Below are 15,121 nucleotides of genomic sequence, written 5' to 3' on the forward strand. Positions count from 1 at the left end.
CCCAACAAACACAACAGTGTCAATGAAATGTTTTGCACCGTCTAAGGCAGGGGTGTCGAACTCCAGGCCTCGAGGGCCAGTGTCCTGCAGGTTTTAGATATCACCCTGGGTCAACACACCTGAATCAAGTGATCAGTTCATTACCAGGCCTCTGGAGAACTTCAAGACATTTTGAGGAGGTAATTTAGCCATTTAAATCAGCTGTGTTGGCTCAAGGACACATCTAAAACCTGCAGGACACCGGCCCTCGAGGCCTGGAGTTCGACACCTGTGGTCTAAGGCAACCGCGGGTTTCATTATACAATACTGGACTTATTTTTCTACGAAGGTTTGAACTTTGAGAGTTTAGAGAAGAGTGAGGAGTTTTACAGCCTTAAAACATCTAAAATAATTTAAAAAAATAAATACAGCTGGCTACTTCGCGGATTTCACCTATCGCGGGTTATTTTTGGAACGTAACTCCCTCAGTAAACGAGGGACCACTGTATGCTATCCATTCATTCATTTTCTTCCACTCATTCAATCTAACGTCACACTTGGGCCCAAGTGGGCCAGTGGGTTCGAGCTTTGAGCTTGTTGCTTTGAGGCAATGGAAAGTAAAATGTTTTAGACATTTATGTTCCACGATTTTCTAAATTCCACAAAAAAATCATATTATTGTAATGAAATTGCAAAGTTAAAGCTCCAAACAATGTACTAAAATCTTTATTCTTTGCATCTATTAGTAATGTTGATCAGCTAACTTATGTTTAATAGACTCTGTTTCTATGTGAAGTGATGGTTTCATTCAGATTCTTTAGGTCAGAAATGGCTCTTTTGTTAGTGAAGGCTGCTGACCCAAGTTTTAGGCAGATGCAGGTCAGTAATTATACTTAATTATATTAAAATACGTTAAAATTACAACAGTGTTAATAAACAAGTGCGGACTAGAGTGGATGCACACAACAAAATAAATGTACTCCGGACGTACTTTTAAGTGGAGCAAAGTTAGAAGTTGGTAATGTTAATTCAGCTTTTAGTAATGCAAAAGTCAACTACTTCGTTTACTTAATTACTCTGGGATTACTGTGTTACGTTACAGTTTTTTGACCGTGCGATCTTCAGCACACTTGCTTTGATTTTCTGTGTTTTAGTTTTGATGTAACGCTCGTGAGTTAATCTGTTAGCTCGTAATGTCACTCAGCGGTGGCATTAAAGTGTCTTGTTTTTATCGACGCACTCTTTTCTTCTCCTGCCTTGTTCCTCTCTTTCATTTGTAGCTTTCCTCAGAGGTGCAGGTGCTTTGATTTGGCGTCTTGATTTTTTTATAAGCCGAGGAGAAGAATAACAATCGGCACTCACGAACGAGGAAAGGCAGAGCAGAGTTTCTCTGTGGGTTTCTCTAAAGAGAAATTGTGCCTGCGCTCAAATACTCGTATTTATTCAGTTATTTACAGGATGTTTGTGTCTCCTGCGCAATATTCCCTTTGATAAATTTCACAGAAGGTTTAAAAAAAAAGAAGAAAAATAGAGAGCGCGAGAGACAGGATGAACAAATAAGCTTTCTAAACGCAACAGCAATATCCGTGAGCTGATTTACATTTTGATAAGCATCTGCGTACCGATGTAAAGGGGTCACATGCATGTTACATATGATACGTGTAATGAATATGCTGCCGCACGGAAATCAGCGCCACGGCTCGTCGTACACCGAGCTATGAAGGAATATTATTGTTTTTGTTTCTCCGCCCAGGTTTTTGACTGAAAAATGGGTTGCCATGCATCTTATCTGTCAGGGGGATCAGGTGCATCTCCCCTCCCTCTCCCTCCCACCCCTCTCCTCCTTTCTTCAGTCTCTACCTCTGATAGGTAGAGACAGTCATCATATGTGCGGGGGGAAAGTGATGGGCGGAATGGCAGCTTTAATATCGGAGCGATTGCCTGCTGATAAGGCTAACGGCTGTGGAGAGGCGTGAGCGTCAGCCCTCCCCTGCAATAAACACTTTCATTTTGTTTGGTTGGAGTGACGGATGGAGTGATGGAAGTGGTGAATATGGACGACCTGAGGAACAGAGGAGGGAGGAGGGGCGGATAGATAGATGGAACGGCTGTGGATGTTATTCAATATTAACAGATCAATCAGGGGCTAGTGAAATATGCATTTTGTCAACTGTATACCCCCATTTGGCCAAAGAGGCAACATAACGATCATGTGACAGTGCCGGCTGCTGTGCTGTGTTGAAATACAAAATACTTACAGCCTCCAGTGGGTGATTTGTCTCCTGATGCTGAATTTATATTGCTTCTAACAATAACAACCCTGTCGTAAATCAGGAAAATGAATATATATATGTATATTCATGACTTTAAGCTCTGATGACTTCATGATAATCATTTCTGAATCGCTATTAGAATCTATGATGAGGAAGCACAATTGCTCCAGTTTTCAGCATATGGTGTAGAAAAGCAACGTTTTAATCAAATTAAATCTCGCCACTGGATAATTTTTGTCGAGCACATGTGCTACGGAGCAATTTAAAGATTTAAAGGTCACATAAAATCAAGCGTAAATGTTTGCTTGCCTCTTTTTTTTCTTAATATATATCTTTCTTTCGGCGTGCTTTTCAAGAAAATGAACCAATTCTTTTGATTGAGTTGGCCTTTTCCTTTTCTTTAACAAGTCCTTGGCAACTTTAATTTGAGCATTTCTTCACTCTTTCTATTTACTTAGCTGAACTGTGCGATTTTTAACACGAGGGTTTAAATCAAAGCACGTGTCCTAGAGTACTTTTACAACCAACTCTAATTTTCAATGGATTTTCCACACAATCCAGCAAATTTGACACGTTATATGAAATCCATTGTGTTTTTTTCAAATACACTTCATATATTTTTTTAAAGCACTTCTTGAACAGCAAATATGTCAGAAAAACTGGTGTCTCAGTTTACAGAACGGCCAAACTAACCTGCAGTTGTTATTAACTGCAGCTGTGATCGGATTTCATGTTCCATATGGCGCGTGGAGTTTTCCACTCAGCAGTGGGGCACTGAAAAATTATTACCTTACAGGGAAAGCTTCCTTTATCCTCCTTCTTTTACTCCCTCGCAAAAATTAAAAATTTCCTTTGCTTTCCCGTACCCACATTACAGTTGTAGAGTAGTAGCTAAGGCTGCTACACAGATCGGTGATTTTCAGGCATTTTATGCAAAAAGGGACATCAAAGGGCAAGACAAAATTTCAAGACAGTGTCATCTGACATGTCGTCAGTCCTTCTGTGGGTTGTATTGTCAGATGAAGGCACTTTTGACAGCCTCTTACATCCTGTCAGGGGGGCCGTGACAAAAACATGAAAAGCATCCATTTACCCAAGCCCCAAGCAGCCACAAAAGCAACTTATTAACATACAATAAAAGCTGTATTTATTCATCAGCAGTCTTAGAGATGCACAAATATAAATTAGCACTACATGAATTAAGCTAACTTAACTAATAGAAACAAACCAAAATACAAAAGTGAACATAAACAAGAGAAAACTGTTCCAAAAATAAAGGAAGGGCAGTTCAGGTCTACTTAATCCTTCAGTGGCAGGTTACAAATCAGCATCAGTGTGGCTGGTTGAGAGACGGGGAAGTGAATGCTCTTTTGCTGCAGGTGGCAGTCATTTTGGTTTAGCTTCTTATTCGGTCGTTAAGTCTGACGTCATTAGCCGTGTCTGGGCCCAAACTCCGCTGCAGGTCCCAAAGTCAAACGATCACTGCAGCATTACTGAGAGTTAAAAACTGTCTAAATTCTTTCATCTGTAATAAAATGATCAGCTCCTCTATCAGGTGTAACAGTTAAGTTTAACATCCAGGCATCCATTAAAACAGAATTTATTAAATTTAACAGAGTTAGCAGGAAGTTAGCTCGCTAGGTTCACCTAAACATGACATACCATGTTCTGACTGAGAGATTTCTGGAAAAAATTTAAACGTACAGCTCTGCTATCACTTCCAACATAAGTGAAGACAGGAAAGTAAACAGCAGTGACTTCTGTAGGGTTACTGAAGTTGGACTAGCTGGTATATAAGACTTTAACTGAACAAACACACACATCCACACATGTGCAATAACACTAAGTGCAATAATCCTTTCTGGCATCGTTGTATTTTTACTCAGTTGTATATAGCATTCGTATTCTATTTTTATCTTATTGTATATTTTTATTCTATTTTATTCTACTGTATATAGTATATTATTTTATTCTATTCTGTACAGTTGTGTACTGTATTTATTCTTATTGTATTCTAATTTTTGCGTCATAACTTTTGCACTGTCCACTTCCTGCTGTGACAAAACAAATTTCCCACGTGTGGGACTAATAAAGGTTATCTTATCTTATTATCTTATACAATGATGTGCTACATGATCGCTAGCTACACAGCTTTATTGGCATAATATAAACAGTGAAGCTGGAGAATGAATGCTAACTTTTTTCCACTCAGTGGTTCGGGACAAATGCAATCCCATGTCGGGATGCTGTAAACGGACCAAACTTCATTCGGGAGAACAACTGAGATAATCCATCTACGAGGTTAGTCATTAATATACTGCTGCAAGGCTGGGCTATCCGATTGTTAAGTGATGATGTGACGAATCCTACTTCCGGGCCTAAAGTAGTCTGCGTTTAATATGGCTTTTGTGTTGTTAACATGTTTAATGTTATCCATTTTCTTCTATTTAATCTCAAAAAGCTCCTAAAACAGTCAGTGATCACTGTTGACCTCCCTCGGCTTTTATTACCACTAATCATTTATTTAAGCTCAGTTTTTAAAACCTTAGGATGTAACTACAGCCCAGCCCATGCAGCAGTATATGAATGACTAACCTCATATTGTGGATGGATTATCTCAGTTGTTCTCCTGGCTGAAGTTTGGTCCTTTTACAGCATCCTGCCAGGCGATTACATTTGTTCCTGACCACCGAGAACACTCACGTTAACTTTTATTGAGTGGAGAAAAAGTTAGCTTGTTTATATTATGCTAACATAGCTGTGTCGCTAGCGGTCACGTAGCACATCATTATATACCAGCTAGCCCAACTTCAGTAACCCTACAAATGTCACTGCTGTTTAGTTTTCTGTCTTCATTTATGCTGGAAGTGATAACAGAGCTGTACGTTTTAATTTGTTTCCAAAACCCCGCAGTCAGGACATGCTATATTGTATTTAGATAGAAGCTAGCGAGCTAACTCCCTGCTAACTTCTAACTCCGTTAAATGTCATAAATTCCGTTTTCATGGATGCCTGGATGTTAAACTCAATTGTTACACCTGGTAGAGCAGAACGCTGATCATTTTATTAAAGATGAAAGACTTTAGACAGTTTTTCAACTCTCAGTAATGCCATAGTGATCGTTTGATATATGGACCTGCAGCGGAGTTTAGGTCCAGACACGACTAGTGACGTCAGACTGAACAACCGGATAGTTACATCCTAAGGCTTTAAAAATGAGCTTTAAAACGAATAGCGGCAATGAAAATGGAGAGAGACCGACAGTGATCACAGACTGTTTTTAGGGGCTTGTTGAGATTAAATAGAACAAGATACAAAGCATTAAAACATGTTAAAAACACAAGAACCTTATTAAGCGCAGAGTAATTTGGGTCGGGAGCAGGATTCAACACGTCATCACTTAAAGACCGGATAGACCTCAGGATGAAGCCAATCAGCTGTAAGCTGTGCACTGGCTGCACCAACCACATACCCACCTTACCCACACTATGCAGATCTTAAATTAAATACAACAGAAGTTGTAACACGGGTCATTTGCAGCATCTGGACTTACTATAATACTATAGTGTAATACAGTTTTGCTTTCTTTCTTTGTCTTCTTTGAGATTTTCACACAGCCTTGACGCCTCTGACTCAGATACAGCATTTTTTTGCAGCAAGTTGGTTTCCTTCCCTTGCTCAGTCTTGTTAGCATTAGCTAGCTTCTCCCAGCACAGGATGCCTTCATGGTGAAGGCTATTACCCCCCCATTTTCAGCAAAAGGCAAAAGTTTGTTTGCTTGTCTTTCTCTTTTCTTTAGCTGGTGGGTTTTCTGCATTGGTGGTTGGTTGTGGTTTGTTCACAAAAAGATGATTGATTTTCTTTCTCATTAATCTCTGTTGTCAGTCAGGGCCTTGATCTTGATGTGTCTTGCTTTCATAATTCCCACCATCAAGTGACTGCATGACAAGACTTGGGCTCCCTTTGATAGGATTTTTTTTAGGATAACTGAGTGCATACGAAGTACTGGTACACTAATTTGCAATTCATTTTTCATTTTTTGTTGAGTTGTATATTGCAATACTAATGAATAGTACTGAAAATCCTACGCTACTCCATTTGGTGACCAGAGTTTGAAGAAAAAGGCAGAAAACAAGGTTTGCAGCCAGTATTTCAGTCTTTTTTCAGTATTTCTAGTCTTTTTAATATTTTCTCTTGAAACTATTGTCCTTGTACATAATTTCTCTCAAAGCCACTTGAAAATGGAACACATTCAAACACATGAAAACTGCAGAACATGAGATGATTTGGCTAATATGACTTGGAAACCAAAAAGATCAAATGCACAGCAGGGATCAGATCTCAGTATTAGAGATCTGACTAAATAGACTCAGACAATGTCTATTAAAATGGCTGGAGGAGGCTCTCTGAAATGAGACCTGACATCTCTTTTCCACAGTCTGTCAGGACTATTTGGTGGCTAATTTGAAGTCTACAAAATCAGCGTGTGTGTGTGTATCTTTGAGAAAAAGAAAAAGAGAGTGAGCTCCAGTGGGAGGTTAATATAAGGGGTGACCAGAAAGAGATCCGGTTGGCTGTTATCGGTGCAGTCGGCGAGAGAACAAGCTACCTCTTGGCTGGATTCTCTCTGCAGCCCAAATCCATCCAGGTGCCAGCTAATTAGCTTGGCAAGTACATTGTATTTATATTTAAAGTGGCTGTTGTTGGACTGTCCTTCCCCTCAGGTTGATTGGAGAGGTTTTAGCTTTGATTCACAAGTATACTGACCTTCAGGCTTCTTTGGTTTCATTGGAAGACGCTTAATGTCAGCTTGTCAGTCAAACCTTGAGCTGCAGACTCTGTGACACGTGTTGATTCCTGGATAATCTTTCGTAGTTTGACTCATGATGTGTTGTGACCCTCAGAGGGGTCCTCATTAGGACCAAAACGCTGCATGACCTTTAAGCAGCTTCACCTCCCTCCGCCACATACGCCCTCACCCAGCTGGGCCCAATTACCTTGCTCATTACCCCCCTTCTAAACAGCACCGGGACTGAGCAGGTACTGTCGCTATCTATGGAGAGCCAATATGTCTGTGACTAAATACAGGGGTGGCAGCATGAAATGAAAATGAGTTCCATCTTGGAGACATGCCAGCTGAAGACTTTTCTCCTCTCACTAATGGCAGGAGATTTTCTTCCCCTCCTTTTTGTCTTCTTTTATGTGGCACTCTTCTTCAGAGACTTTGAATGTATATTTGACCTTTCCGGCTCTCTCTCAGCCTTCTTTATGCTCCTTTTTAGCCATCTTTCAGAAAACCCCGGCTGACAACTAAAATATAAGATGCCCCCTTCGCTGCCATGTTGATGAGATGATAGGATGATCAATGTTTGCAGGATCCTTAATAACCAGACAGTGAAAAGGCGACAGAGGAAGAGCCAGGGAGATGGATGATTATCCTAAAAGTAGCATCCTTAATTAGATAGAATTCTGCATACATTGTGGACTGAGTGGAATCACTGGGATAGATTAAAATACTAATTAAACAGGCCCTTGCCAAATTTGGAGTGTGAGGTGGGGTTCAGCTCTTCAGGGTCATTTGCATAGCCTTCATCTGGGGAAATGGGATTTAAAGGACCTGCTCTCTTTCTCCCTTTAACTGCACTCTTTTTCCTTTCCCCCTCCCATTACCAATCACATTCACATGCTAACCAACTCAATTAATATTATGCTCTATTTTCCCTTTCACTCTATAATTTGGCATAATCTATTAAGGTCCCCTTTGATTTTGTTTTCCAATATAAATGTTTCTATCAAAGTGAGGAAGGGGTGTTAAGCACAGGGAGGCGGAAAAAGTCGGCAGAACGTGTGATCTTGGATGATGGATATTTAAGATTGCCTCACTTTAGTTTGATTTGCATGAGAATATCCTTGGCGAACAAAGCTTTGGAAATAGCATGCCATATTTGATTAGATCAGTAGATCTGAGGATCAAACTCGGGTGGTGTATTAATTACTGGAAGAACAAAGGCAGGAGCTCAAGTTATTGTGTGCTGCGAATCCACAAGCACTTCATGTGCTGTCTGATAATCTTCAGTAGGTCTGGCATGATATGTTTGAGGATAGCGGTACAATCGTTTTAGCCTTGCTAGCTGTTCATCACTTTTCCCCATTATAAAACTGATAGCCTTGATATTTTTACTTTTATATTTGGGGTTTCTCAAAAATTACAGAGTTGACTTCAGCTCTAGTGTGACTATGGATGCATTGAAAACTTAATAAAAACGTAACATACATAAAAACGTCTGGCGTCATTGTAACACACCCAAAGAAAGATTCTAGGTCTGACCAACCGTCTCAGTCGTGGGCAAAAAGATGACAGTCAATAAAATTCTAAAAGATAATTTATTGACAGAAAAATATCAAGAGATAAAAGATAAAACAGTCCAGTGTCCCATTTATGAATCATATAAAAACACACAGTCCCAAGGCCAGAGCCCGCTGTGCCACACGGCCAGTTGCACTCCACGTGTTGCCTTTAACAGGGTTAGAAGTTGTCCTTGGAGACCCACCACCCTGCAAGCATATAGCCAGTGGTCACTCCAGCCTCTGCAACTCTGCTGCCTTTAGGCTGTGGCATATAATAGGCCCTGGCCTGTACAGAGAGACAAAACGACACAGCAGTGTTTGTAGTGTGGGCTATAAGTAGACCAGTGTATCAGTGCAATCAAGTACACCTGCCTCTAATTAGTCCAACCCCATTCCAGCCATTGGCTCACCAAAAATGTGACACACACACACAAAACCACTCCCAACCCAGTGCAACTTCACACAATAATATGGAGCTGAATTAACACAGGCACATTAGTCTACCATGTTACATCATCATCACTGAGTTTTCCCAGTGGTGTAAAAATGGTGCGACAGGTGCGTCAATTAGCAAATGTTAGCATCACTGACTGTAAATAACAGACTGCCTCAGTGACATCACCTGTCAGTTTGTGTTTTCCTGTCTTGAGTATTTTGACCCTGACGACACATTCGCTCTCACACAGTGTAGCCCTCAAACATGCACACGCAACATTTTTCTTGTAAACATGCAAGCAAACCTGAAACCAGCAATTAAGACCAAAATATTTATACAGATCACATGTCAAGTAAAAAGTTTCTCACAGATTTCTATGCAAACAAATTTTCTGATCTAAAGAGTCGCCCCCTGGTGGCCATTAAAAACAATGCATATTTGCACAACCAGAAGTGCCGCCTTTTATATGCAATCTATGGTTAACATACACACCAAAATAGGATATTGAACATTATGCATGCCACAGCTTCATTTTATGCAGTGCATGCAATATGCATAAGCCTTTCAGCTACATTATGCTGCCATATCCTCCCAAAAATCATAGACTCACAGCAGATAACAGCTCTACAGACCAAGTAATCAAATGAGGCATTGCATGGTGAGTGCTATCATTATAAACAGGATGTCTGTTCACATTTTGTATTAATCTTAAATATCATTGCACATCACTGTTAGCATGCTGGAACTATTAGTATTAGCTTATACAATTACTGTGTCCAAGTCCAGTCTCATGCTCCCTCAACTCGGATTTCCTACTCCGTGAGACACAGCAGACCCACCAACTCCAAGTTAGCAATCCAAGATGGCAGCAGTGATTGAATCAGTAGTAAAACTGTAAAACCTTTAAGCTATATTTAGAGCAATGACCAGGCCCTAACTCTGTGTTTTGTCCTTTCTTCTTATGGTCTACTTTTTCTTTTCCCTTCACCCCCAAGCAGATGGCCGTCCCTCCTTGACCCTAGTTCTGCCAGAGGTTTCTTCCTGTTAAAAGGGAGTTTTTCCTTCCCACTGTCGCAAAGTGCTCAATTGTAAGAGGGTCACTTGATTGCTGTTTTTTTTTTTCCTCAGGGTGTTTTTACCTTGCTGTAAAAGGTGTCTTGCGGCGACTTGTTGTGACTTGACACTATATAAATAAATGTAAATTTACTGTATAACAATACAGCCAATACTCCAGTACATTTAGCACTAGAAACTAGGTGTTGTGCATCCTGCATGCTGTATTCAATGTTAAACCACATCAAGTATTTCATCAATGCAATAGTTTGCAATGCACTTTATGGTGCTCTGTGCTACATGTGAAATCCAAAGACCATGGAAAGTATCCCAAAGTTCAGGTGTGGAAATGTACCTTTTACCTAACCCTAACCTGTTGTTACCTGTTAAAGGCCTACTAATAATTCATTCCTGCCAAAGTACCACAATAGACTGCTGGCTACTGCTGTCTTACCCCAGAGATTGTTTTCCCTTCGCTCTCGATGAAGATTGTCTGGCTCTATGTGTGGGCTGTACATTTTCTATGACCAGTTTGACATCTGACTCAGCCTGATACATCCATTGCATCATTCTCACTTTCACTGTCCACTTGTTCTGCTGCAGGAACTGAAAAATCTGCTACTTTGTCATCCACTGCTCATATTCAACACCTCCTCTGCTTTTGTCTCCCCATGCAGTCCAACAGAAGCAGCAGCTGGAGAAGGAGACGGGCCTGAAGATAGTGGAGGCTGGAGTTAGTGATGTAAGTAAAACTCACTAAAAATATCTGCTATCCAGCTATGTGTGTTTAAAAAGAGAGTGAGAGAGTGGGTGTGCTTAAGTGATTGTGTGCCTTCTCTGTGCTGGGGCTCATCAAACAGGAATAACTCTGATTTCAACTTGTCTTGGCATCCGTATCACACCTGCAGCTTCAGTCGTGCAGCCAAACACTAATCTTTTGCAGCAACGAATTCCAAACACATCTTTTTGAGCCCGCTCCAGTGATTATTGCCCCCTTACTCATTTCCTTTAGGTCTCTAAGAGCTGTTGTCACCATGGAAAAAAAAAACCAAGACAAAAGCCCCAGTGCATTTTATGAAACTTAAAGTGAGTGTTGATCACGTCTCTGAGCAACAATAACCAGATTATCTTGAGTGCTGTCACTTTGTAGGGAGCACTGAAGCTCCTGTGACATATTCATTGGAAGAAATTAAGAGGAGAGCAGGAGGACTCTCTGGATGATCCAGATGAAAGGAGAGCAAATGTGTATTTACTCAACAGTGATAAATATTCATATGTATCAAAGGTAAGGATCTAATCAAGCACCTATTGATGTGTCATAGCCCTCCATGTTTGCCTGGTAAATGAGTTTCTCTATGAAAATGAGACCGACAGCCTCAGACCCCTGAGCTGCCCTGATCATAAGGCATGCTGGGAGTTAACTGGATGTGGTCTGTGCATAGCAGGACAGTTGCCAATGGCAACAACACACTGTATAGACAAGATCATTTTCCTGCGTTAGTCTCTCTCTGCGCTGTCTCTCTTTTGGTGTCACTGCCTTTCTTCGCCCATCTGCCTCCCACTTATATCTTTTTTAGGACCACAATTTCTCTCATCTCATTCCACATTGTGTCTTCATCATGTTCATCTCAATTATGTCTGATTCATTTTTTATTATTTTTTTTGCTATTTTTTTTTTCTTCTCCGTAACTTTTGTCCTATTCATTGTTCGCCTCTCCTCGCCTCCTTTTTATTCTTATTCTCACTTAGACTGATTCCTGCACTCGGCTAGCACTGGTACAGGGCTGTGTTTGTCATATTGGGCCTATTTGTAAATAATTAGCCGCAATAATAGCCTCTCCGCAGGAGCCAGGGTGAGGGAGGGAAGGATGGAAAGAGGGAGGGAGGAAAGGAAGGATCTGTCTTCCACCTCATGGGGAGAAAATCGGCGCAAGACTGTTTGAAATTCAGGTAAAGGAAGCACAGCATTTAATACAAATCGTGATTTGGCAAAGTATAAATCCTGAAAACTCACTCAGAGGGTGTTTTTGGGGGGTTTTTTTTATCAGTGATGCTCTAATGTGGATGTGTTGATCTCACCAGTTTGCATCCTGGAAGTGGAGAGTTGAGGGTAAGTTGGGGAAAATAGTAGCTTTTGACAGGAGAGCCTGTGGAGTGGGCCCTTCAAATACATTAGTTGAAAAGGTGTTAAACCGAAAGCCCGCTTTCAGTAAATTTGCACTAAATTGACCACAGTTATGAGTGAATGTGTGCTAGAGGTTGCAAAGAGGGTCGTCTTTAGTCTGCTTATTAGTGACAGAAATAGAAACAGGCTGGGTAAAATTGCTCCGTGAAACCATAAGAGGTATAGAGCTGAAAATTAAGCGGTACCACTCGTCTCCACGATATTCTTTCCTTCAGCTTGTATAAACCCATCACAGCGGTTGGTATCATTAAGTCTTATCACTGACAACTCCCACCCGCCTCCGTTTTTATTTAAGAGGTGACAAATGACAAAACAGCTTAGGAAGATGTCCAGATAGCGCGAACGTCAATAGCAGTAGATGCAGACGAGGATAAGCAAATGTCAAAGTGGAGGAAGGAGACATCAATCAATAGGCCGAGCAATATCTACTGCATTATAGATCGCATAGAAGTTGGCTTACCAAGGAAGGCGCGGGGGGGGGGGCAGGAAATGATTACCTTGGTTTTCTTACACAGTGTATGCAAGTGTATTCTTTTCTGAGTATCTTTCTTATTAACAGCTGTTTCCCGAGTGGGAGATGCACGCTCGTGAAAACCCAACAGGCAAATAGAGGTTTCCTCACAGCAATTTATGAGCCTGTAAATGTGTGAAAAACTGAAAGGAAGAAAAGAAGCAAAGTGGAAAAAAATTCACGGTTGATGTGGTCGAGCTCGTACCGACTCCGCCGTCTATATTCATGCCACGCTGAAACCATACAGAGCGAACACATCCACGTTATTTTCAGACTCTTACTACTCTAAGTGTAGAAAATAAACCCCGACAGATCGTACCACGTACTGGCTCCGCTAACATCATCGTTCCTAGAAGGCACACAGAGCTGTGTGACCATCCATCCCCCCATCACCACCCGCCTCCTCGTATCTTCTTCCTCTGCGCAGGAGGTGAGTCACACCCAAAGCTGGCAGCGACCAGACACCATGAAAAGGGGTTGCTTTTGCTGACAGCCGTAGACACAGCATGACTGGTACCAGTAGGGAGAGGCAGGGGAATAAAAGGGAGGCTGAGAATGTTTTTTAGAAGCGATTGCTTGCCAGATGTAAGGTCAAAATACAAATCTAAGGCTTGAAAATAGTAACTTCCAGTCTTTTGAAAAATTGAGCGAACGATGACTAAATCTTACTGCTTGTCAGGCATTAGTTAATTTTTTAAGGGTTCCCTGTAAGAAGTATTTCTCAGTCAATTAGGATCTGATCAAAAACGTAAATCGCAATTAAAGAGTTCGCATCATATGATACGAGTATGCAGAAGCTTTCATCAAGAAAAAAATAATATTTTTTTAAAAATTGCGAGGAAATAACAGTTCTGACAGCTGACATAATTAACACCCATCCAAAGAGGAGCTGAGAAAAAATGCAGCACAGGGCTCCATATCAACATTTTCTTAAATAAAGTTAAATATCCCCAGTATACCTGCTTAATTAGAAATTTCTCAAAACAATCATTCGCAATTAATGCCTAATGACATGTGAAACGTTCTAATCATGTTTTCCCAGTTTTCTGTTCTACTTGTGCCAGTGTTTATAAGAAAACGCACCAAGGACGTAGCTCCACATTCATCCTGCCTGCATTAGATGATCCCCATGTGATTAAGTTGGTAGTTAAATTGAGATTCATTGACATTTTGACAGCGGTCTCATGTTCCAAATAACTCTGGCAAACTGCTTATGTGAAGAGGTGCTCATTAAGCAGAGAATTCCCTGAGCTACGTGTCAACTGATTATTCAACCACTAAATGTAAATCACATATGGCAGACAGAGAGTCTCTGCGCCGAGGATGTGTGTGTTGTTTATGTGTTTTTTACAGTAAAGGGGTGTATTAATGAAGTGGCCTTACACAACCTCTCACCACTGTTTAGGGCTCAATTCTGCACTTTTTTTCTGCATACTCTTCAGATGTCTGACTCTTTATTTGCACCTGTGTTTTTACATGTTTTTCCATTTTGTTTTTATTTAATAAGTAGATATTAAGAGGTTATATCCTCTCGTGTCAGTCTAGACGCCCAGCGGGAGAATGCCATCATCGTATGATGTCTGAGAGACCACGATATATTTCTAATGAAATGAATAAGTGCTAAGGCACAGAGGCAAAACTCATTTCAGAGAAAGGTCATGTGTAATGATGACCCCTCACAATGGATTTGAAGGCTTTCCTTCCAATATCCTGAACCATAATTAATGCTACATGAGAATTTTCTGACAGACTTCCTGTAAAAAAAAAAAAAAGAAAAAGAAAAGAAAAAGGAAAAATACTATATGATACTTTGGATAGTCACCATTAACAGCTGAATGTGTAATTTCGAGTTCAAGTTTGGCCAGTCAGCAGCATCGATGTAACTTCTTTGATCAGTTTGAATGGGTTTGATAGTTTTATTATTAAATTAATTTATAATTTTCCTTAACAAATAGATTATTGTGCCACGGCTGAATATTTTAAATTATTCATGTTTGTGTTGTTGTTTCAGTTTCAGTCTTTTTCTTTTAAATTTTCGACATCTCTTTGAATGTGTGGTTGAATAGTACCATTAGTCAGATATGGACCTAGTCGTGCAACCCTAATAAACAGTCTTACAAGTTAATCATACAAGTTAAGCAATAGACTGGAACTTTAAATTATTGTTATAGTGTTCAAACATTTAGTGTTAAAAGACAACAATCCATTTGGAGTTGAGGAAATGGAAAATAAAAGAACTGCAACTGATCACGCAACATAATTTGTGCTGAAATTCAGCTTAACAATGGCAAAATAGCTTACAGTGGCATTTTTTTATTGGCTACTTAGCTTATCTT

At 40.3% G+C, this 15,121-nt stretch overlaps 1 protein-coding gene across 2 annotated transcripts in view; it reads left to right on the plus strand.

Moving 5' to 3' along the window:
• The window catches only part of ptprn2 (protein tyrosine phosphatase receptor type N2), a 151,741-nt gene that overhangs the window by 81,029 nt on the left and 55,591 nt on the right, over positions 1–15,121 (plus strand). For both annotated transcript variants that reach the window (XM_085286999.1, XM_085286998.1), the window contains exon 11: positions 10,767–10,831. In XM_085286999.1, coding sequence (XP_085143125.1) covers positions 10,767–10,831 — 65 coding nt within the window. The remainder of the gene's footprint in view (positions 1–10,766; positions 10,832–15,121) is intronic.

Source organism: Mchenga conophoros, linkage group LG9, assembly GCF_057382185.1.
Source record: "Mchenga conophoros isolate Kocher_MC1m ecotype Shallow Benthic linkage group LG9, M_conophoros_male_GT1.1, whole genome shotgun sequence".
NCBI classification, from domain to species: Eukaryota; Metazoa; Chordata; class Actinopteri; order Cichliformes; family Cichlidae; genus Mchenga; species Mchenga conophoros.